At 39.9% G+C, this 24,012-nt stretch overlaps 1 protein-coding gene across 5 annotated transcripts in view; it reads left to right on the top strand.

Moving 5' to 3' along the window:
• PDE5A (phosphodiesterase 5A) overlaps positions 1-24,012 on the top strand; it is a 143,496-nt gene that overhangs the window by 35,896 nt on the left and 83,588 nt on the right. For all 5 annotated transcript variants that reach the window (XR_013446442.1, XM_078069184.1, XM_036091774.2 and 2 more), the window contains exons 4-6: positions 19,179-19,250; positions 20,891-20,980; positions 23,311-23,448. Coding sequence is in view for 4 of the 5 variants with exons in the window: in XM_078069184.1 (XP_077925310.1) it covers positions 19,179-19,250; positions 20,891-20,980; positions 23,311-23,448 (300 nt within the window). In the remaining variant the exon portion in view is untranslated. The remainder of the gene's footprint in view (positions 1-19,178; positions 19,251-20,890; positions 20,981-23,310; positions 23,449-24,012) is intronic.

The raw sequence follows: 24,012 nt of genomic DNA, 5'->3' as shown, positions 1-24,012 counted from the left end.
TGTTCCTACTTAACAGATGAGGAAACAGACATGGAACATTCAGGGAACTCACCCAAAGTCACCTAACTAAAAACTGGCAAAGCTGAGATTCAAATCTAGGCAACATCTAAGTGAAAGATGTCAGACAGAAAAAGACAAATACCATCTGATTTCACTTATATGTGGAATCTAGAAAACAAAATAAGCAAACAAAAAAATCAGAAATAAATACAGAGAACAAAATAGTAGTTGCCAGAGGGGCAGAAAGGTGGGAGCAGGCAAAACAGGTGATGGGGATTAGGAGGTACAAACTTCCAGTTATAAAATAAAGAAGACACAGGGATGAAAAGTATAGCATAGGGAATATAGTCAGCAATATTATAATAACTATGTATGGTGACAGATGGTAACTACATTTGCTGTGGTGAGCATTTCATAATGTATGTAATTGTCAAATCATTATGTTGTGCCCCTAAAACTAATATTGTAAGCCAACTATGTTGTTGACTATGTTCAACAACAACAACACAAACTAGACAATCTGGCTATAGGGTAATAACATGGGAAGGAGGGTTCCTTAAAATTCTGCTGTGGGTGCATCCACTTTCTTCCCCCGCAGTTAAATTATTTGGGGGCTGAGGGAGGTGGTGGGAGATACACTGATATATTTAGCGTACCTCCGTGCAGAGGCAGGAGTTGAGGGTGAAAACAAGGAGACCTGGCTGTATTCTGATGACTTTTAATGATGTGTTTAAACCACTCTGCAAACAGACTCTTTTAATTTTAAAAAACTTAAAAAAAAAAAAAAAAAGGCTAGAGAAAGAGGGATCAGAATCCAATCCTCTATAATGTCTTAAGAGGAGCCTGTCCAGGAAACAGGAGGAAATTTGCACCAGGGAGAAAAGAGTCACATGAGCATGTTCCATATTAATCTGGGGCAGTGTGCCCCAGAGAAGAGCCATGATGTGCACATGAAGCATCACGAGAAAAGCTGCAGCAAATGTATGAATTTTTAGGGCTGCTGTCAAGTTTCTTTCAAACTTAATGCTGGATTTTTGGGACCTGGGCACTTGGACCAGTTTTTGTTTTTGTCACATGGCATTAGTTATTTCTATAATGAGATAATTCTTTTATGTTTGGTAAAGAAGTGCAGGGAAACTCAACTCTTTCTAACTCAGATGACCTATTTCTGAAATACTGACCTCCCCTGAAGTATTGCTCATTATGACATGGTAGAGATGTGTGTTCTTTCGTATTTATAGACATTGCACCAGTGAAGTAGAAGGCATTATTGTGAAATAATGCCAGTTCTTTGAAAATTTCTTACTGATCTGAGCTGGAGATTATATCCAATAATGTCCTTTCCTTTAACATTTCATTTATTTATTTGAGAGAGAGTGAGCGAGACAGAGAGAGAGGGAAAGAGAGCACTAGTGGGGGTAGGGGCAAAGGGAGAGGGAGAAGCAGACTCTCCTGCTGAGCAGGGAGCCTGACTCGGGGCTCGATCCCAGGACCATGGGATCATGATCTAAGCTGAATATAGATGCTTAACCGACTGAGCCACCCTTGCATCCCTATCCAATAATGTGTTTCAGGCTGGGCTGAAACACCTGTTTTCTCTTGGTTGCATGTCAACTCTAGTTACTCAGTAGAAATCTAATTTTGAATCAGATTTTTTCCTCCTCTATTTTTATTTTAGCATCTTGATTTTATCATACTTGATGATGTACCTGTAATTCTTCAATGTGGATATAAGTTATAATAGAGGATACAGGATAACTTTTTTCCAGTGTGATAAAGGAGCATTTTAGCTAACTATCTAAATTTACATCTTCTTTAAAAAAAAAAAAAAAAAGACCTGAAAATCTTGGGGCACCTGGGTGGCTCAGTCAGTTAAGCATCTGACTCTTGATTTCAGGGTAGGTCATGATCTCGGGGTTGTGAGATCAAGCCTTACGTCAAGGCTCCACACTCAGCTCAGAGTCTGCTTGAGATGCTGTCTCTCCCTATCCCTCTGCGCCTACCCCAGCTTGCTCCTGTGTACACCGTGCGTGTGCATGCGCTCTCTCTCTCTCTAAAATAAATAAATCATTTAAAAAAAATGAACCTGAAAAGCTTTTAAAAAAACTAATTTTTTGAGTTTTTATGAGATACTTTGATGAATCAAAGAAGTTTAATGCCTGCTAAAAATCACAAAATAATGTGTAATTCCAGCTGCAATTCGCAAACGTAAATTTTTCTAGAATTTAAGTTATATGACCTTATCTGCTTGTTTTAAAGTAATCTCATTTTTTTCCCTCTGAATTCTCTTGTTTGGACAAGTAACTATTAAATCACTGCAATATGTAGAACCCTGGTCTAGGCACTGAAGATATTTAAAAAATGAAGCAAGGAAGATACTTGCTGGAATTTTTTTTTTCAACTTTTAGATGTAGATCTTGTACACCAGGCATTAATATCAACACATGGTAACAAGACAAATGTTAAATGAGTTCATCGTTCAACTCACTAATTCAAAGGAAAAGACTGGATTTTGAGAGCTAGAGAAATTACAGAGGGAAGATGTCTCATTTGGCAGATTCTTGCTATTTATCCCACAGCCTTAAGGGAGGCACACACATGCTTTACATGAGGGGGCAGAGGCAGGATAGATGCTTGCCAATGATCTCGTGCTTGAATTTGACAAGTAAGCTTAAAACAGAAAAACATTATGGCTTTATGCATAATCCTTCGATTCTAAGTCAGGCTAGATGAAAATACAGCTACAAAAAGAAGCAGAGTTTAATTGCAGACTGTCAGTTGATTTTGATCAGTGGTTTTTTAAAAAACTTATAAAGTGTTCATTGCACTTATTCCCCTGTGAGACTCTTTCTTGTAGCTTTGTTTTTAGAAACAAAACAAAAGTGCTCCGCAAAGTTTCCGTTTGTTCTGGACTTGATGTCATGATGGTAAGGATCTCTCCTCTTTGCTTTTCCTCATTGCCCTTTAATTAATAAGCAAGTGTGTTTTACAAAGAAGATGGTAACCACTTTCCTAAGGAAAAAAACATTTGTTAAGAGCGGCAGATGAAAAACAGTGCTAATAGGTTAAATCCCTGAGGCCACGCTGCTGATCCAGGAGAAGAAAGGGTGAATGACAGCTTGAGGCTGACAATTACATTCACCATAGGCTGTATTTCCCCAAATCTTATTTTTAATGCTCAGAAAATTTGGTTCAGACTGAACAGGTTATGTTTTATTCAATATGAAGTTTATCTTCATTGGTACTTTCAGGATAACTATTCCAGCACTTGTTGGAATGCATTACATTTTAATGTAATCATTTATAAATTTAATTTTGAGAAGTTTTATATAAGCCCTGAATAATGAATATTAGAGGTCTGGAACAAGTTGCAGATAAGCATAAACAATTTCTTTGTAAGATATCTAACCCAGAACTACATAATTTGGTCTTTGGATGGAACTTTAATTATTAAATAATTTTCATTTTTTTTCATGTATTCTTGAAGAATTAAGGTGGTTGTCAATGATATTGCTACTCTCAATAGATACAGGTGCAAACATCTGTGTTCACTTATTAAGAGCTAAGATTACATAGGTAAAATGCTCTATGTAAACTTTTAAAGTACTCTGCACTCCTTCTTATATCCACATCTAAAAATCTCTACTTATTTCTCTTCTGCCAGAGAGTGGAAATGAATATTCCAGGCTTAAGAAAAATTTTTTTTAAATTTTTAATTTTTTTTAATATTTAAAAAGATTTAAAGAGGGGCGCCTGGGTGGCTCAGTCGTTAAGCGTCTGCCTTCGGCTCAGGTCATGATCCCAGGGTCCTGGGATCGAGCCCGTCATCAAGCTCCCTGCTCGGTGGGAAGCCTGCTTCTTCCTCTCCCACCCCTGCTGCTTGTGTTCCTTCTCTCTCTGTGTCTCTCTCTGTCAAATAAATAAATAAAATCTTTAAAAAAAAGAAGAAGAAGAAGATTTAAAGAAGAGAGCAGTGGTGGCTGGGTGGCTCAGTCCGTTAAGCTCCTGCCTTCAGCTCAGGTCATGATCCTGGGACCCTGGGATTAAGACAGTGTCTGGCTCCCTGCTCAGCGGGGAGCCTGCTTCTCTCTCTTCCCCCATCCCAAACTCATACGCTTGTTCTCTCTCTCTCTCAAATAAATAAATAAAATCTTAAAAAAAAAAAAAGAGCGAGAGATGATCTTATAAAATTTTTGAATCCTATTTTTCTCTTTTGCATCACTTCATAGTGAAATAAAGTGAAAGTAACCTGGATTTAGAACTCCAGATCTATTTGATTATTACAGATTATTTCATGATCATCGATATTGTATTCGTGGTCTTTTTCAACATGACAAATTGCCCTAAGCTTAGTGATTTTGAACACCAGATCTTTGTTCTCTCACAGTTTGTGTGGCTCAGGAATTCTGGAGCCACTTGGCCGGCTGAGTGGGTCTGGCCCACGTTCCCTGCAGGGGGCAGCACTTGGGATCTAGGCAGGGGGGTTTGACCCCTGCTTGAGTACCCGCTTCCCAGCTTCCCAGGGAGCTCACTCACGTGGTTGTTGGCAGGAGGCCTCAGTTCCTCTCCGAATGGGCTTCTCCACAAGGCACTCCGTTTCCTCACCATGTGGCAGAGAGTGAGCAAGGAGGAAGCACCAGAGCCTGTCTGACCAAACCTCTGGAGTTGCTCAACTTCACTTCATGGTATCCTGTTCTCTAGAAGCCAGGCATGGAGGCCAGCCCCAACTCAAAGAGGGGGCGAGGGGAGGGGGGTTAGTTAGGCTCCACCTCTTGAAGAGAGAAGTATCAAAGAATTTGAGGAGATATTTTGAAACCACCAGCAGTACCAGATGTTCTTTGAGGCTTTATTCTCTTTCCTTAAAACTGGCCAGAGGATAAAAGAGAAATTCTGCTCGTTAATTAAAGTGATTATTTCTCATCCTTTCATGTACTAAAAAATGACACGAATTACCAGAAGTGACATAGGCTGGATTTAAAGAAAGGTGGAGGGTTGGTATGTATACTGTGCCCAGTTGGTGTAAGTTAAAGAGAAGAAAGGAAGCAGAAAATTAAAAAAAAAGGAAGAAGACTGAGGAGAAATGAGGAAAATGTCTGCTTCTTCGGCTGTGCCAAATGATTAAGGCATTAAGAGCCTTCTGAAATGTTATGTCACAAATGCTAGTCTACGTGAGATCACTGTTTGCATGTAATTTAAATGTTTTGCTCCATAATATCCACAGGAAAGGCTCCCTGGCTTATCCTTATTATCTCTCTGCTCCATTGTTTTCTACGTCCATTCATGGATCAAGAGCAGAGGGAATGTGTGTAGTCCTTTGCACAGTGTTGAGTATAAGCTGGAAGGAGGGAAGAGCCTGGAGACGAGGCTGTGCTCGCAGGCAGAGGCGCGATCATGAAGAGCCCTCCAGTGCCAGGCAGAGGGGGTGCGGAATTTTTTTTTAGTTCAGGAAATATTTGCTATTATTGAAAGATTTGTATGGCCACAGCATTGAGGATGAACAGTTTTCTTTGTTTAATATATAACTCAAAGCCACATAATTTGACACTTGATAGATTTTGCTAAGTAAATATTTTCCATATTTGTTCAGACATGGAGAAAGTACTGTATCCAGAAGCAGGGAAGTTGGTAAGGAATTTGCAGTAACCCAGGCTAGAAGTGGACCCAGGCTGAGGCAGAGGAGACAAGAAGTGGATTTGTTGCACTTCTGTTTAGGAGGTGGAGGGATTGATATAATGGAAAAATCAGCGAAAGGAAGAATCTAGAATACATTCTGGGCTTTTAGATTGATCTAACAGAGGAGAGTTGTGATGTTCCCTAAAGTAAAACATGCAACAGAAAGTATTGGTTTGTGGGGATCAAAACAATTATCTCTCTTTTTTGGTTATGTTATTTTACTGTTGAATACTTTCTCCTCTCTCCTTGAATCTCAGTGCTGCCTCCCCACCCCACTTTCAGCTGATGGCCTTGCTTATGGTGTCAGTAAAGAAAGCAATTAGAAGCATACTTCTGCAAGAGAACTTACTCTGTCTCCCTTCCCCGCCCCTGCATCTGAGTCCATATACTCTGGTCTCCCTTGTACTTCTAGGGTCAGACTGTCTGTGTAATAGCAAAGGTCAGTCTCGTACTTGTGCACCGGATCTCTTTCCACGTCACCTGCTCAAAGCCACATCTCGGCAGGTCCCCTCCCACCCGCCATGTGCAGGATCACCAAAATTTTCCTCTCTACCACACAGGTTCATCAGCATACAAATATGCTGTTATTTCTCTCACCTTAAAAGCAAAACACCCACTGGACCACCTCATTTCTCTGATCACCATCAGAGCAAGTCTGAAAAGAGTTGTCCCTTTTTCCATTTCCTGCCATTCTCCCCTGAACGTACTCCATCCAAGCCTCGGCTCTTCCCACTCTGTGGAAACCGCTCTTGGCAGTGTCCCGTGACTTCCACAGGGAGCCCGCGATCATTCCTTAGTCCTCACCTTGCCAGGCCTGTCAGCAGCCTGTGACATTGTTGGTGATTGGTCACTCCTCCAGGACAGAGTGTTTTCACCAGTTTCCAGGGCCTCAGTCTCCCCAGTTTTCCTCCTGCTTCTGTCTGCCTCTCCGCCCCGTTGGCTGGTGCCCGCTCAACACAGCGGTGCCACGCGGCTCAGCCCTGCACCATTGTCTCCCCTCTAACTAAATGCACCCTTTCCGTGATTTTGTCTACCCTCGTGGCTTTAAGTACCATTTAGATGCCAACCAGGCTTAGATTGCAAGTGAACCGTTCCTTCAATTTAAACTCTTCTGTTCAGCTGCTTACTTCTCTACCTCTGTATGTCTAACGGGCCTCTTGCACTTAACATATTGGACACCAAGCTCCTGATCTTCCCTCCCACCAGACCTGCTCCGTGCTCATCCCCACCACACTTAACAACTTCTCTCATTCCAGCTTTTCACACTAAATTCCGTGAAGCCATCTCCACCTTCTTTCTTTCTCGCACAGGAGATCTCTAATTCATCAGTAAATACTCTTGGCTTTCCCTTCAGTCACTGCTCTCCCTGTACCGCCATCACCCTGGTTCAAGCCACTGGGATGTAGCACCTGAGTTACTATATAGTAACCCCCTAGCTATTGTCCCTGCTTCAAGCCTTTAACTCCCTATAGTCTATTCTGAACACAAATTTTATAAAACTCGTTAGATCTCATTACTCCCCTGTTCAGAGCCCTCTCCTACCACCTCATCCCATAAGAAAGGTGCCACATGGTCTGGCTCCTGATGCCCCTCTGATCTCACCTCCTATTATTCCACCCCTGTGCTCTCCGGCACACTGGCAGTCTTGCTGTTTCTCAGTACATCAGGTAAGCTCCAGCCCCAGAGCCTTTGCACTTGCTGTTCACTCTGTCTAGAAGTGTCTCCCCCGCTACCCACCGCCCACCCTAGTTGTTCACATGGTTCACTCTCTCATCTCCCTTGGGCTTTTACTCAAATGACATCTCAGCGAGACTCTTCTTAACCCATCCTTATTGAATTTCAGCCATTACTTCCATCCCTGCTCCGTTTTCTCCATAACATGTAAGCTCTTAATCACCATCTGGCACACTACGTATTAACTTACTGGAGTATTTCTCTTTCTCCTCAGTAGACTGTACCCTACATGAGAGCAAGGTGAGACAAGAATGCTTCACAGAGCTGGTGACGTTTAAATTGCATTTATGGTATGCAATAATCTAGTGTACCCAAGAACTTCTTTTGCAGAAGTTTTTCTTTGCCATCTTGAAGCATGGTATCCAAAATAGGTTGACAAGTTAAGGGATCTCGAGTAGAAATTTAATCAAGGCTGTATGTTAAATAGCAGTAGGACTGGGAGTGTCATGCTAACATTCTTAGAGATCAGTAATAATACTTTTTGTTGATATTATCATTCCCATTTTATTTTATTTTTAAAGATTTTATTTATTTGAGAGAGAATGCACAAGCGGGGGGTGGGTGGGAGGCAGAGGGAGAAGGAGAAGCAGATTCCCCGCTGAACAAGCAGCCCGCTTCGGGACTCGATCCCAGGATCCTGGGATCATGACCTGAGCCGAAGGCAGACGCTTAACTGACTGAGCCACCCAGGCCTCTCATCCCCATTTTAGATGAGGAAATAGGGACTTGGTCAAGTACAGGAAATTTCCCAATATTTTATATCTTCTAAGTGGCAGAGCTGGGATTTAGACCCACATCATCTTTATTCTAAGGCTGCATTTTTCTTACCATGAAGTAATTATCTTCTTTCATCTTTATGAATGGTTGTACCTGAAAAGTTACCAACCAACTCTTTTACTATTTTAGTTTTTAAAATGCCAATTATGGACTGGAATAATATAATAATAAAATACAGAGTTGCAAATAATGATTCCAAATACTATTAATTTCTTTGTGTGTTATCTAGCACAGCTGTGTGGAGGAGGACATGTCTTTTTTTGCAGGTAACACCTACAGTTCGGAGTTTTGCTAGTGAGACAGATGTCTGCATCTGAGCTTTCATATATGATTACCTTCTCGGGCACATCTTCCATTTGAAGAAGAAAACACTTAGAGATAAAATTATGTTCTGGCTATGATGACATAACAGACTGTATTCTCTATGTGAAGGATTTTCCAGATGTAAAAAAAAAAAAAAAAGATGATAAATATGCACATACATTTTTTTCACCCCTCTTGAGCTTCTCATGATATGGATATCTAGCTTCTCATGGCCTTGAGGTGCTTAGCTGGACCAGTACAGGTGGGAGCACTCCCCTGAACACTCAGTTTGGCTCTGATGAAGATGTTCTCTCAAAATCTTTGATGCCAGCTCTAGTTTGTAAGTGAGATTCAGCCTACTTAGTGTTTTGATGCACGAAACTTGCCTTTTGCCACTTCTGCTCTGTTATTTATCTTCTGTGTGTATTTAGTGCATATTATGGGTACGCCACTTTACCCCATAATTATCAGGAAGCTTTATGAGCCCAGCATCTTACCAAGCTGTAGAGATGGGGACCTGTTATAAGTGCAGGCAGTGCTGGAACAGACTTGATCCTGGTTTAACAGAGCCCAAATCCAACAACACCATCCAGGGGTAAGCCTGGGCTTTGCAGGCCAGCACCTGGCAGAATGCAGAACACCACCCTGAAAATAAATCTTAGTTATTAAAGAGATCCAAGGCTCTGAAGTCATTTTTGGCAATGTCACGTGTAAAGGTGGGCACAAACAGTGGTAGGTTTATTCTGATACAAAGTACAATTATATAATATATATTGAGTATATAATATTTTTTTGCTCTTTTGGACTTAGTCCCAATTAGGCAAAGGCCGTTTGAAAGAGAGAGCTCTGAATTTGTAGCAAAATGACTTAGTCTTGCGTGCTGGCTTACGATTCCTTGAGCAAGTTTCTTCACCTCTCTGTGCCGTAGGGGACTCATCTGTAAAGTTTCAACATGAAAGGCAAACACACAGGGTGGTTTTAAAGGTCCTAGTGAGGCAAGGAGTGTGACAGTGCCCACCACAGAGCTCTTCACCTAGTGAAGGTTCAGAAAAATGTCTGTTTCCTCCCTTTATAGAGTGCTGCGGGGCCAGACACATGGAGGAATGGAAAAGCTAAATGACAGTAAATGCTGAGCGTACCCTGCCGTGGGAAAGACAGCAGGCTCTTTTCTGCTATGTAACCTTTGTGTCTCTGGCATGTTTTTAAAGGGCATGGAAGGAGACTTTGCACAATGGCCCCGTACTGCTCTGTCTCAGGACTGAATCTCTCTATCCCGAGGGACAGAAAGGTCTAACAAGAAGGCAAAAGGTTCCTATGGTTCCAGATTTAGGACCTTCACCTCATTGCTTAAAAGCTAGTGAGGCAGAGAGTTTAGTATTTGGCAGGGAAGAGGAATTTTTTTGTGTGCAAAGGGATGAGAATAAACATCAGGATCAAGAATTATGCCCAGCATCCCCTTGTCTGGAAGGAACCCAGTCTCAGGTTGGCACCACTCCCACTGGATGTTCCTCGGGCAGGACAGCTACTGACCCCCAGAGGCTGGATTTGTCCTGGCCCTATCTGGAGACCATCCATCCTGCCTAATAGCACGGAGCAAATGGCAGAACCTCTGCCTGCTTCACCATGACCAGGACAGCTGGGAACTTGGTACGTGGACCATCACTTGCATATTACCATCAGCAATTATAAATTTACTTTTAAGACTTTTGAATACTTTTTGAAAACTGAGTTAAACTTTGTATACAGTGAAGTACACGGATCTGAAAGTCCAATTTGATGAGTTTTGACAAATGTATGTACATCTGTGTAACTAACACCCCAGTTAAGATATCCCACAACTTTTAGGTGACACTGTTCTGATTTCTGTTGCCATAGATTAATTCTGCTTTTTTTTTTAATTCTACTTACTTTGGAGAGTGTATTATAAATCCCTGAAACATAGGATCTTTTTATGTTGCATAAGAGATTCTTGGATATGAAGACGTGTCATAAGATTTATAATGAAAGTAAAAACAACTGTTAGCTGCCATTTTGGATTTGTCTTTGTTTCTTAAAAGTTATAATTTTGGAATTGTTCCATTCTTTTTGATAAAAATATGAATTAACAAGAGAGGCATATGTATGGGATTTGCATACAGCCTTTGGCAATACTGGAAGATCTTGGTCTTCATGATTCCTTTAAAGAATAAGAATCTGTATTTTATACTAGTGAAGGTGTCACTTTCCCCCGGGGGGGGGAGTAGTAGAAAGAACATAGGTTTGGGATCAGACCTGCAGAGCATCTGCGTCTGCGCATTCGTGGACTCCTATTTAACTTTTCTGAACGTCCGCTACCTCTGTGATGAAATGAGAATTGTAATATCTATCTGAAAGGGTTGTGCCAAAGGCTAAATGAATTAACAGATACAAAGCACCTGTCATACAACAAGCCCTTCCTTCTCCCTTTTTTAAATGGCAGACTTGTTAGCATTATGCATTTTTTTTTTTTTTTTTTTGGCCGGGAATAGATTTATTAACTGTCTTAGAGACATTGGCCATTAATCATGTATTTCTGATGCCAGTTATCCTAGGGCGTTGCTGTTTACATCTTGCAGCTTCCTCGAAGCTTCTTTTCAACTTGGCTGCCTCTTCCTAGCCTCCCAGGCCATGAGAATAAACTAAAAGCATCCACTTCTCCTGTATTTATACTCGTGTTGTCTGTAACCTCGGAAGATCCATAAACACCTCTTGAGAGAAATAGTAGGCATGGTGGTGCTTATACATATAAATGGATAAAATGGATCACAACCAAATAAAGTCAGTCTTACCAAACTTCAAAAATCAACCCTTGATTCTCAAATTTATTAATAAAAGCCAAACAACAACAACAAAATGGTCAAAATTGGCAAAAAATACACATAGGCAACACAGAAGAGAACCAGTGTAGACAATTACAAATTAAAAAGCTGTACATTTTCTCTAGTAATCAGTAAGATGCAAATTAAAGTAACAGTGAGATACAGTTTTATGGCCATTGGATGGACAAAGATTTAAAAGCCTGATAATACTAGGTGCTGGTTAGAATGTAAGGTTAATAAAAACTCTTAAGCATTGCTGGTAAAGGTAAAGGTATAACTTCTGTAATCCCTCTGAAGAAGCTCTTGCATATGTGTACAATAGAAATGTTCATTGTAGATGGTTTTATTATAACAGCAAAAAATTGCAAACAACCCAAACATCCGTCATTTGGGGATTAGATGAACAAAATTTGGTATGCAATACAACATTATATATAAAATGAATGAACCAGATCTATAGAAATTGATTGAAAAACAACATTGAATACAATAACGAGTTGCAAAATTCTGCATATTACATGATTTTATTTGAGTCATCTTTTTGAAAGATGAAAGTACTATGTCTTGTTTATAGATTCATATATTTCTTAAGAATGCATTGCTAGGGACGCCTGGGTGGCTCAGTCAGTTAAGCATCTGCCTTCGGCTCAGGTCATGATCCCAGGGTCCTGGGATCGAGCCCCACATTGGGCTCCCTGCTTAGTGGGGAGCCTACTTCTCCTTTGCCCTCTGCCTGCCGCTCCTCCGGCTTGTGTTCACTCTTTCTCTGTCTGACAAATAAATAAATAAAATCATAAAAAAAAAAAAAGAAGAATGCAATGCTAGAGGTTGCCTCTGGGGAGGAAGGGCAGGAGGAAGAAGAATGGGCCTGGAAAGAGAAAGTCCGATTTAATTTTCTTAATTTAATTTTAAAAAAAGGAAATATCCCCAAATATTAACACTTAGCAGTTCTTTATCAGTGGTTCTCAAAGTGTCTTTTGTCTCTGGACTGGCAGCCCGTGGCATCACCTGAGAGCTCTGAGAGATACAAATTCTCAGGCCCCAACCCAGATCTGCTAAATCTGAAATTGGGGGGGGCGGGGGGGAGGCCCAACAACCCGTGTTGAACAAGCCCCACACTGCCACTGTTCTAGATGACAGAGATACTCATGTTTACTATCTTATTCTCTGTGATTTTCCGTATTTTTAAAATGTTAAAACAATCAGTCTTAAGCTTTTCTTTCCCACTCTCTCAAAGTCCTTCTAGGCTCTTAAGCTGGAACTTAATAACCAAAGGCTTATTAAGAGCATAAACTTCTTACTGCCACATAAAGTTATCAGATGTGGAGAGACCACTTAATATCAAGCAAATGGCAGAGAAAGAAAATGGGCAGATATAATTAACTATTATTCGAATGTGAATTGTCGAGTGAGTACATCACCCTAAAAAATATTTGATCCCTCTCTCACTTCTCCCATTATCGTTGACAGCAAATATCTATCAAGCACTGAGTGCATTCAGGACAAAGCAAAGTACTGATGCTACAATAAGGCATAGATATAAATCATGTTCTTAGAAGACAATCTAGTTGGAGAGCCAGGATGAGAGTAGAGGAAATGAGGTTAAAAATGAGAATACCTCAAAAAAAAAAAAAAAAAAAAATGAGAATACCTCATTGTGAAATGCCTGGCACACCCAACTGCTACACAGAATTTCAGGGGGTTTGAAAGGAAGCCTTTTGTAGACTCAGCTTCAAGAGAGAAAGGGGAAGGTAATATTTCAAGGAATGATGTGAACAAGGTCATTGTAGCATTCTAATTTAGAGACCCATTGAAGTGATCTTAGTTCAAGTTGGAGATGTGGAATCGGTCATCAATTTTTATCCTGTAGATGGATGGAACATTAAAATGTTTTGAGTAAAGAAGTAATTTGTACGTGCAAAGCAGTGTCCCAAGAAGATAAATTTGGCATAAGTGTCAAAGGTCAACTGAAGGCAGAGAAACAGTTAGCCATGAGATGTCAGGGCTTTCAAAGAAAGTAAAGATTTAGATGGTGAAACAGAAGATACAGTATGGGGTGAGGAAAAGTGAAAAGGGAATGGAGGATGATTCTAACAGAATGTATGTTTCTTATTGCCTCTGGAAAAAAGTACCAGAAGTGTAGTGGCTTAAAACAACACAGATGTATTATCTTATAGTTTTGGATGCCAGAGTCTAAAATAGTTCTCACTGGGCTAAAATCAAGGTGTCAGCAGGGCTGTGCTCCTATGTGGCGTCTCAAGGGAAGAATCTGTTCTCTTGCCTTTTCCAGCTTCTAGAGGCTGCCCACATCCGTTGGCCTGTGGCCCCTTTCTCTGTCTTCAAAACCTGCAGCAAAGCATCTTCAAATCTCTGACTCTGTTGCCTCCTCTTGCTTTCCCTTATAAGGATTCTTAGGATTACAGTTGGACCCATCCAGATGGTTCGGGATAATCTCCCCATCTCCAGATCCTTAAGTTAATTGCATCTGGAAAGTTCCCTTTTGCCATTTAAGGTAACATCCTCACAGGTTCCAGGGATTAGGATGAGGACATCTTTGCTGGGATACTCTCTCGCCTACTACATGGACTATGGCCATACTTTGATAATTGCCTAGGATTTGGAAGAGAGGTGAGAAAGCCCTGATTGGTCATACCAACCGTGTCACTTACGGTTTGCTTACTTGTGAAATGGGAGGAAAAGGTGGTGTAGGGGTGCGGTTCTCTTCCAGGCCTAACACTGACTAGAATGTCAGGCCGTGAGGACATGGATTTCCATCTGTCTTGTTCACTATGGGTCTTCATTGCCTAGAACAATGATACATGAGAGACTCAGTGATTACTTGTTGAATAACATATTTTTTGTTGAATGAATGACCAAGTCACGGGAAAGTTTGAAAAGAGCACTGGGGAGACTTCTCCACCAGCTCCTGTATATATTAAATTCTCATTTTCTTGTGAAGTAAGATTTCGGCTCAGTTATAGATCGAGACAGTCCTCGGATGGGAGAAAGGGATAGCTGAGATTTGTAGAATCTGTTCCTGTCCTCCCTTGCTTTTAGCCTCCATGCTGAGTATCCCCTGGAATTGGGAATGAGGAAGTGTATTGAGATTGATGTATGGCCTCAGTAAGCGTCTGGGGCAGCTGCTAATTGAAGAAGAAATTGCTCACTGTGGCAGTGATCAGTTGCCCCTGAATCGACCAGCTGTCACATTCCACACTGTTCACTCAGTGAGAGTCAAGTCTTGCCCTTTGCATTCCTAAAAGAACACTTGACCCTGTGAGGACATAATATCCATTTATGCTGTGGAAAGTGCCAGTAAAATAGAAAACTGAAGCTTCTTTGTGCTTAAGAAAAAAGCATGGAGTACATGCGTTTGAGGGTCCAGGTAGCCAGCAGGTAGGCCGTGCGATTGGGCTTTCTCATGTGGAAGCTAATACTTGCAGGCGCTTGGCCTCTCAGATATGAGGTCGGACATACACTGGCCGTCAAAGTTGCCTTTCAAAACTGACATTTAAAAAAACCTATGGTTAGCCGTTACTTTGAAGACAAAGAGCTAATTTGTTTAAAGGAACAATAGACAGAAGAAGGAAATCAAGGCAAGGAGGGCAGAGGGTGCTAGTTTTGCTTAGGATCCTTGAAATTCAGAGAATTAAACTCTTTTTGGTCTTTTACTGAATTGTGTGACCTTGGACAGACACTATGCCTTTTGTCCTGTTTTTCCCTGTTGTTTTTCTCAGTGCTGTTTTTAAAATGTCACCCATCTGGGGATAGAGGCACATGTACATATTAGATATATTTTCTTGGTCTAATAACTCTCTCAGAAGAACTTGCCTATTTTTTTAAATACCAATTATATTTAATTAATCATCTCTTAAACAAATTATTAACCTTTAATATCTGAAATCTGTAAAATTGTTAGAGAAATAATTGGCTACCAGAAAGGATGAAAAATCCATCATGCTCACTCCATGACATTGCCTAAAAGTAAATATCTTGCTGTAATGTTAGGAGGAAAAAATCCAAATATAGTTAAGATCTGATGTTCATGGGGTACAAAGTAGGTTTTAAAGCCCATAAACAAGACTTCTTGTCAGTTTGCCAGACTGTGCAGATGCAGAAGAATCCCCCTCCACAATTCTGCAAAAAAGTAGAAGATAAAATTTCACCAAAAACAATTTTACAAATTGCAGATGAGCTCAAGAAAGGGAAAACCCCCAGGTGTCAGAAACAGAGGGGAACCCGAGATAAGAGACGTGAGCATGGAGTACTGGCCAGAGGGGCTCACGGAGGTCTGAGATTCAGGAGGGAGATGAATGTCTGGGGATAGCATCTGCAGGCTGGGGGATGCATCCACTCTGGGGGGTGGGGAGGAGAGAGGCAGGGAGGTGAAGCCTAGATGAATGATGGTTTCATTCATGAAACTGGGCCTAGCAAACTGCACCAGCAGCCAGGAGAAGCCTCAAGGAAGCTTGCCTCCTGACTCCTGCTGTGAGAGAAAGAGGAGACACCTGTGAACTTTAAGAGCACAAGACTGTGCCGTACGTAGGTATGGGGTTCAAATTCACACCCCCAGGACAGTGCCAAGACGAACAGGAAGTCACTGTGCATGGACACTTCATGACTCAGGGAACATGGGACTTCTGTGGAAAACAGTCCCTGCTAAAGATGAACTTACAGGCAAAATTAAGTATGTTCAAAGAGATGAAGGACATCAGGTACTAGTATTTATAGGAAAAGGAGGAGGGTGCCTGGGTGGCTCAGTTGTTGGAGCCTCTGACTCTTAATGTCGGCTCAGGTTATGATCTCAGGGTGGTGAGATTGAGCCCTGCCTTATTCTCTGGACTCAGCATGGAGTCTGCTTAAGATTCTCTCTCTTCCTCTGCCCCTCCCCTCCTACCCCCCAGCTCACACACACTCTCTCTCTCTCTCTCTCAAAACAGAAAAAGAAGGAGGAGAAGGAGGAATAGGCAGGTTTGAAAAATGAATCTGATGGAAATTGCATGGGCGCCTGGGTGGCTCAGTTGGTTAAGCGTCTGCCTTCAGCTCAGGTCATGATCCCAGGGTCCTGGGACTGAGTCCTGCATCAGGCTCTCTGCTCCACAGGGAGTCTGCTTCTCCCTCTGCCCCTCCTCCCACTCGTGCTCTCAATCTCTCTCTCTCTAATAAGTAAATAAAATCTTAAAAAAAAAAAAAAAAAACTAAAGAAATTCCAGATTGGAAAATTGTTATTGAACTGTGTGAAGACTGTTGGGTTGGTTGAAAATTGTGAATAATGGCTGATATTTAGTATGGTTTCAAGGACATTGTTCTTTTAACCAGAGAGAAAACTTTTCAGCCCATAGTTAGAAAAATGCCTACCATATAAATGGTCTTGAGTGTCAAACATGCAGATTGAAACGAAAGTTGAAATTGGCATGCAAGTTTTAATAAAGGGAGAGCTGAAGGGATCATCCCAGTGTACCAAAGAAGCCTTGGTTGAAGTGCTCTTCTTAAATGAAGTAGCTGCTGACCCACTGAGAACAGGCCATGCTTTGGTTCTGCTTACTGACCCCTCTAAAACATTCCCCCCGCTTCTCCCAGCTCTCCCCTCCTCTCCCCTCCCACCCCCAGCAGTCCAAAGATCAGGGTATCTGTAGCCTGCAGCCTTGGGACCACGGTGCACTGTTGGGCCCACACCGGCTCAGCCCTCATTCTCAAGGGACTCTAGTGATCTAAACTGACCATCGTTACCACTTTTACTAGTCTTGATTTCAGAAAATACATAATGCAGGTGATTCTCCTCTTTTCTTTTAAGACTTGGAAATTAGCTGTCATCCCACTGTCAATTTATGGTGACGTCATGATCGACTAAAATGCTAATACAGTTTGATTGGTTACCATTTAATAAATAGCTAGCTTTTTGTGTCTTTATATTTTTGAATGACCAGGAACTTTCTCTTCACTTTCTTGCCCAACACTTGCCTCACATAGCTCCATGTACGAGAGCACATCAGTACATAATTTTTTATACTGTGTAATTATCTGAGAAGGTTTGCATCAGTGTCTTTTTATCTGTTTGTAAACTTATCTTCCTTAAATTGAAGATTTAAAATTTAAGTCTTTCTTTTATAAAACCATTTATTAAAGACAAAAACTCAAATGTTTTCATTTCTGAGAAGCTGCTTCTTTGACCCATATTATGTGCCCCCTTCTGTGCTCTTAGCAGTTTGTGGGCATCTGAACCATCAAACTGATCATCCCATGGGCTTTAAGTGTATGTTTAGGTATCACCTGTTCTTGACTCTGAGCTCCTTCAGAGTAGTCTTTCTCCCAGTTTTTATCACTCCTCAGTACATATGGGCACCTCAATATCTGTTGGGTGAATGAGTGAACACTTGAAATAACCAAGTTATACTGGTACCACTGTATATCAGATCCCAGTGACCCTCAGGTGCCTCCTTTCAGTTATACTCAAGTGAACATGGTTATCTGCAATGCAGACGTTTTTTACCTTAGACAAAAGTTTTTGTATGCATTTAGTCCGTGAGATTGGAGCATCTAGAAATCTGTTAGCCATTTTCAAGAGCTAAAGAGTGTACAAAAATAAGGGAAAGTTGAACTAAGGACAATTAAAAAGGTACAGGGTAATTGGAGAATTCGCTTTTTTTTTTTTTTAACATCTCTTTACTTTGCATGGGGCATGGAGGAAAGGTGTTGAGAAGACCAGAAAACTACATCAGGCAAGAATCCATTTCCCCTTCCTTTTCTGCTATCCTAGCAGGGAATTTTATACCCTATTCTTAGAGCCAAGGAACTTAGAACGAGCTAAGAAAAAAAGGATGAGCCATACACACAAAACGAAGGACTTTATATTCCCAAAGTGTAACCAGTTAGGGGATAATAGCTTATTCCACTGATGTTAAATCACAGAAAGAGGGAGAGAGTAGAATTTATAAGAGGAAAGAGGGAAAAAGGTAAGTTTTGAAGGTCTTTAAAACACTAAGGCAATAACCCAACTGAAATTGGAACTAAACAGGTAAGTAACATACAGAAAGATGAGAAAGTTCTTAACAGTGTTGCTAAACCTTTTGTGGAAACTTAAAACCTATTCCCAGACAGAGTTTTAGTTCAGTCTTCTCAAGATATAGTTTATCTTTGATCTATTTGAAGTAAGACTCAGCCTGCTAATTCCTGTTTTGGTTTTTCAAGAAGAACTTCTTTCCCAAAAACAAATCTATTGAAGGTAAAATAATTTATTTTATTTTATTTTTTTAGTTTTATTTTATTATGTTATGTTAGTCACCATACAGTACATCATTAGTTTTTGATGTAGTGTTCTATGATTCATTGCGTATAACACCCAGTGCTCCAGAAGTTAAAATAATTTTTAACGTCAGAGTTTTCAAAAGACGTTGGACTACCTTAGGAATCATTTTTCACTCTAATTGGGCACTGGGTCCTGTTTCATTTTTAGTAAAAGAGCATTATTTTAGCCCATTTGAAATAATAAATTTAAAGCCACTGTAAAATGTTTATCATAGATTTAATTTGAATGTGATAGAAATTGGTGGTTTATTTTGTATCCAAAAACCCTGAAAAATATTCACTTACAATGTGATTGCCAATAACTTTTCTCACAACGCAGGGTGAAATCACAGAACCAAAAATAGTGGGACCCAAGAAGTTGACAACATTCGAATTCTTAGGAGCAAAAATGGATGTATGATAGAGAACTAGTTCAAATGCTGAGCGGTTTTGTTTTGGTTTCATAGCTTATTTTAAAGCACACATAGAAATTCCTTTAAAAACACATTTTGGTGAATTTATAACAATAATGACAGCCAATGAAGCAACCACATTTTTCTCCTATCCCAGGTTGTTGGTGTAGCCCAGGCCATCAACAAGAAATCGGGAAATGGTGGGACATTTACTGAAAAAGATGAAAAGGTACCAAAATTTATGTCTGATGTGACCTCAATTTAGAAAGATGTGTTTTCCTTATAGTGTATAGACCTCTAGAATTAGCTGTTCCTGAAATTATTGATTGCAAAAACCATTATGCTTTAAAATGATCTGAAATGTTCAAAAGTGTCTCTTTCCTACTGCGAAATACAGTGCTGACTTTGGAGTACTAGTGGTAGTCAGTCCTTAGAAGCCCCCCAACTCCGTCCTCACTGTGCTGCCAAGCCTCCCCCAGGGCTGTGTGCGTCTTGGGGCCATTCCGAGGGTGACACGGTATTTTAACTATCCCATTTACCTTTCATTACTGCTATAAAGAAATTCAACCCTGAGTAAAAACCCTTGAAGCACTGCTCCAAGTTCAGCACTCCAGGTTGGCTAAAAATTGGAGTTGCCTCCTGGTGAAGCAAATTTCAGAATGTTTTATAAGCTTTGCACTCAGATGGTGGGGCGCCAACGTGTGAATTCAGGCTGGGTAATGTTAATTTAGCTTCAGAAAGAGCAGCAGTCAGCATTATTTTATTACTCTTCTCATCCAACACTGAAGGAATACATCCCATACACCACATCGACATGCTTTCCGTGGAAGGACGGAAGCCCCTAAACCTGTTTATAACTTCATTCTGTCAGTATGTTTTATTATTTCTCTTCTTGAATATGTAATTATATGTATATCATGGAACCCAATGAATTCTTCTTATTCAAGCCTGTTGCTATTTAAGTCACTCCCTGAAAATTAGTAGGAGCTTTTGAAAGACATTCAAACAAGACAGAGTTATTTTTGTCTCCATGGTGTAGGCTGTATTTGGCACTTGTGTGGGTCCCCATGTCTTAACTGCTTCAGAACTTAGCAAGTACCTTTTTAAATCAGTGTTCTAGACATCTAGTCTCCTATTCTGTTAATGACACCTGAGAATATTTGGTGGGGAACATGGTTCTAGATTGGCTTTATATTTCATCATTTGTTTATAGTCCATTAATGTAAACCCCTCTTGAAAGATTTGCGTTCTTAGGTTGTATCATCTCTTGGCAAAATAAATCTATGATTGTGAATAAAGTTTGCCATGGAAAGACTTACTTTAGTCAATAATTAATATAATTGTGAGCATATCACCTTAGAATAGGGTAATGAGGATGACAGATCCATGTTAAAACATATTTAAGCTAATATTTTATACAACTTTATATGAGACTACTATTGCCAATATTCTCAAGTGTGTTAGCTTTCATTTGCCCCAGTAATAAGTCACAAGCTATTTATATAGTTTCAGCACAGATCCAACTCTTAAGATCATTCAGAGACTACACCAAATTTTGCATAGAGTGAATTTCAATTTAAATGATATAAAGAGATCTGTGTCCTACTCCCTTCCCTATTCTCCTTGTTAATTTGTAACTAATGTGTGACTTAAGGAGACTGTTCATACTTGTCATCTATTTGTCGTGCTAGTTAGCTAACACTTGCTTTGCATTCATTCTTAATTTCATGTAGAATTAACGTGTACCCTTTGGCTTTCTAATATTTATTTCAACTGTAAACATTTTTGAGTGCCTTTTGTTGTTTCAGGCAATATAAGACCGTTTTGTAGACAGTTCTTAATCTGGCTGTTATCCTACCTGTTTTCTAGGACTTTGCTGCTTATTTGGCATTTTGTGGTATTGTTCTTCATAATGCTCAACTCTATGAGACTTCACTGCTGGAGAACAAGAGAAATCAGGCAAGTCTGATTACTAAAGAGAGAGTATAGAAATTGTTTCTTTAGTTGTTAAATTTTTATCCAAGTAATATATGTGTATGATTGAAAAATCCAGTTAATATTTTAGCTGTATCTTTTAATAATTACTTCCATTTCCTATTTTCCATGCTCTGTTGCTTTATCACGGTTAGACAGTATTTATTAACTTAACAGATGTGGAGTTATTTGATTTATACCACTCTTTACTTGCCATTATCCTTTTCCTACCAATATCATTATGTCTGTCTTAAGTTACTGAATGGACTGCATTTGTCATGTTAAATAAGGCTTTTAGTTCTTGCTCTATCAACTAGAGACATCATCTCATAATTCCATGCTTTGTAAAATGAGGATCTTAGCATGCCTCATCTTTCCTTCCCAACTGCTACTCCTTACCTTTGCTTTTCCCATCTGGACTTTTTCTGTTGCCCACGACAATAACATATATATTGTTCTACAACCATGGTTAGCTTTTAGTAAGCTTTGTCTAGTTTAATTCTAGAGTTGTGATTTAAAATAAAGTGTTTATAAAAGAACCATGACTATGTAAATGTTGTTCATATTACTTTTGTTATACAACTTTTAGTTTTTCCTGATGTTTCTGGATTCCATTCTTTTTTTCCCCTTGAACTGTTTGCTCTAGTGTAGCCTCATACCATTGGTTTTTCCCCCAAACTCCCCATTATTTAGGCATTCTGTTGAGTTCTTTTTCTTGGAGATCTCCGAATTGAGGTTCTCTGTTGCTTCTCTTCCAAGCTAAGCTGTTTCTCCCCATGCCTGCTGCATAGATATCATCATAGAATTTTCCTTCACTGCTTCCTCAGAAGGACTCCATTGGTTATCCACTGGATACCATAACTCCTTCTTCCTCAGTTTATGCCCTTATTTTACTGCAGCACATTCTCAAATAATTACTTGAGAAAGAATATTGATCAGGTAAACTTTCTGAGTCCTTGCATAGCATGAAAATGCCTATTGTACCATCCTACCACTTTGGGTATAAAATTCCAAATTGAAAAATCAGTTTCTCAGAATTTAAAGTGGTGCTTTGTCTTCTAACTAGCATCCGTGTTGTTCTGATTCTTGGCTCTGTGTAGATGTTTTCTTTTGTTTTTTGTTTTTGCTTATAAGCTTTTCAGATCATTTCTCTCTCTGCTTTTATAACTTAATTTTATAGGATAACTCTTTTTTTCATTCATCATGCTGGTAACTGGTCATCCCTTTCCATCTGGAGACTTAAGCTCTTCCATTTTATATAATTCTTTTTCATTATTTCTTTGATAATCCCTCTCTCCCACCCTCCCATTTTCTCTTTCTAGAACTTGTGCTAATAAGATATTGGATCTTCCATTGCCTTTGACTGCAGTATCTTCCTAACTGTTCTCCCTGCTCCATTCTCACCACCCATTAATCCAGTCCCCGTTTTTACAAACACAGCTGCAAGCCTGTCACTTTCTTCCTGCAGTCCATCACAGCCTGAGCTGCCTCTAAAGACACACAGGGCTTTTGAGGTTCTTTCTCCACTTGACTCTGCCATCTCATCTCCCCAGCTCTCCTCTTTACACTCTAGATGCTCTCTTAAAACTTGATCAAAACATGCGGTCTGCTACTGTCTCTCAATTCGGTTGTTTTTGACTGAAATATTTCCCTTCTGCACTTTACCTGAACGATTCCTGCTTATCTCTCAGGCCTCAGCTAGGATAGTATCTCCTCCAGTCAATTTTCTGTGATACCCTTTCTTCCTCCTCATCACACAAATATTTTTGTGAGATTAGAAGAAATTCTGTGGAATTCAAAGGAAAATGAAATTACCAGGAAAAACACAAAAGGAGCTCTTAAAACTTTGTCTGTTTTGGACAATATTTACTGTGCTATGTGAAAATGCTGATAAATGTTGATCTCAGAAGTTGGAAACAACAGCAACGTCAGTGTGTTTTATGTATCAGATGCTGTTCAAAATGCTTTATAAATGTTTGCTTATTTAGTCCTCACAATAGTCCTGTGATTTGGTATTACTTTTACTGTTATCCCCATTTTTAAGGAACTGGCCCTCCGTCCAAAGCTCGCAGGAAGGGAAGGCAGCATTAAAAACTGATAACTCTGGTTTTAGAGTCTGATTGTAACTGTTGTACTAACAGTCAATACGGAAGCTCTCTTGGTAAACAGAGACTTATATATTTAATACTTGAACGCAAACTTGGCTGTAACTTGTTAGATTATAAATAAATAACTTATAAACTATATAAATCATTGTATTGCTTTAATAATTGCAGATAATTATTAAGTAATAAGCTCTAAATTTTCCTGTCTAGGTGCTGCTTGACCTTGCTAGCTTAATTTTTGAAGAACAACAATCATTAGAAGTAATTCTAAAGAAAATAGCTGCCACTATTCTCTCTTTCATGCAGGTGCAGAAATGCACCATTTTCATAGTGGATGGAGATTGCTCCGTGAGTACAGAGTATGATTTTTTTATTTTTAGAAAGACAGAAATTATATTCCTTAAAGCGCTGCTTTTAAACTCATGTTAGCCTCAGATCTCTCTGAACCCCAACTGTATATGGTTGTGTATGCAAAGCCCATCAGAGTATGAGCTGTTCTGGTTGAAAGGGGGTAGAGGTGAGGTTGGAGGATGCCTTCAAAGCACCCTTCACCTTTGTGTCCCCCCACTGAGTGGTTACCTTGGGAATGTCTGTGTGCTGTTTTTGTCAATGGCTACACTTCCTTGATGGAGAAATACATTGTCATTACAGTATGCAGACCTTTTGTGGTCAGGAACAGTGGTGCCCTGGTTGCTCTGAGCAAGTAGACCCCCATTCTGAATGGGTTGGGAAAAAACTTTCTTTTTATCAGAAATTGTTTAGAAACCAAGAGGCATGGCCCAATAGAGGCAGTATTATTAAAGGTGCCTATTAGTCCTAAATCCTTTACCAACAATGGAAAACCACTAACTGTTCTAATTGGTAGATCTCAATCCATTGCTGTGTAACATAAAGGAACAGATGTGTGTGGAA

This window comes from Halichoerus grypus, chromosome 3 (assembly GCF_964656455.1).
Source record: "Halichoerus grypus chromosome 3, mHalGry1.hap1.1, whole genome shotgun sequence".
NCBI classification, from domain to species: domain Eukaryota; kingdom Metazoa; phylum Chordata; class Mammalia; order Carnivora; family Phocidae; genus Halichoerus; species Halichoerus grypus.
The sequence above is the reverse complement of the archived record's forward strand: the minus strand, read 5'-3'. Positions and strand labels throughout refer to the sequence as shown.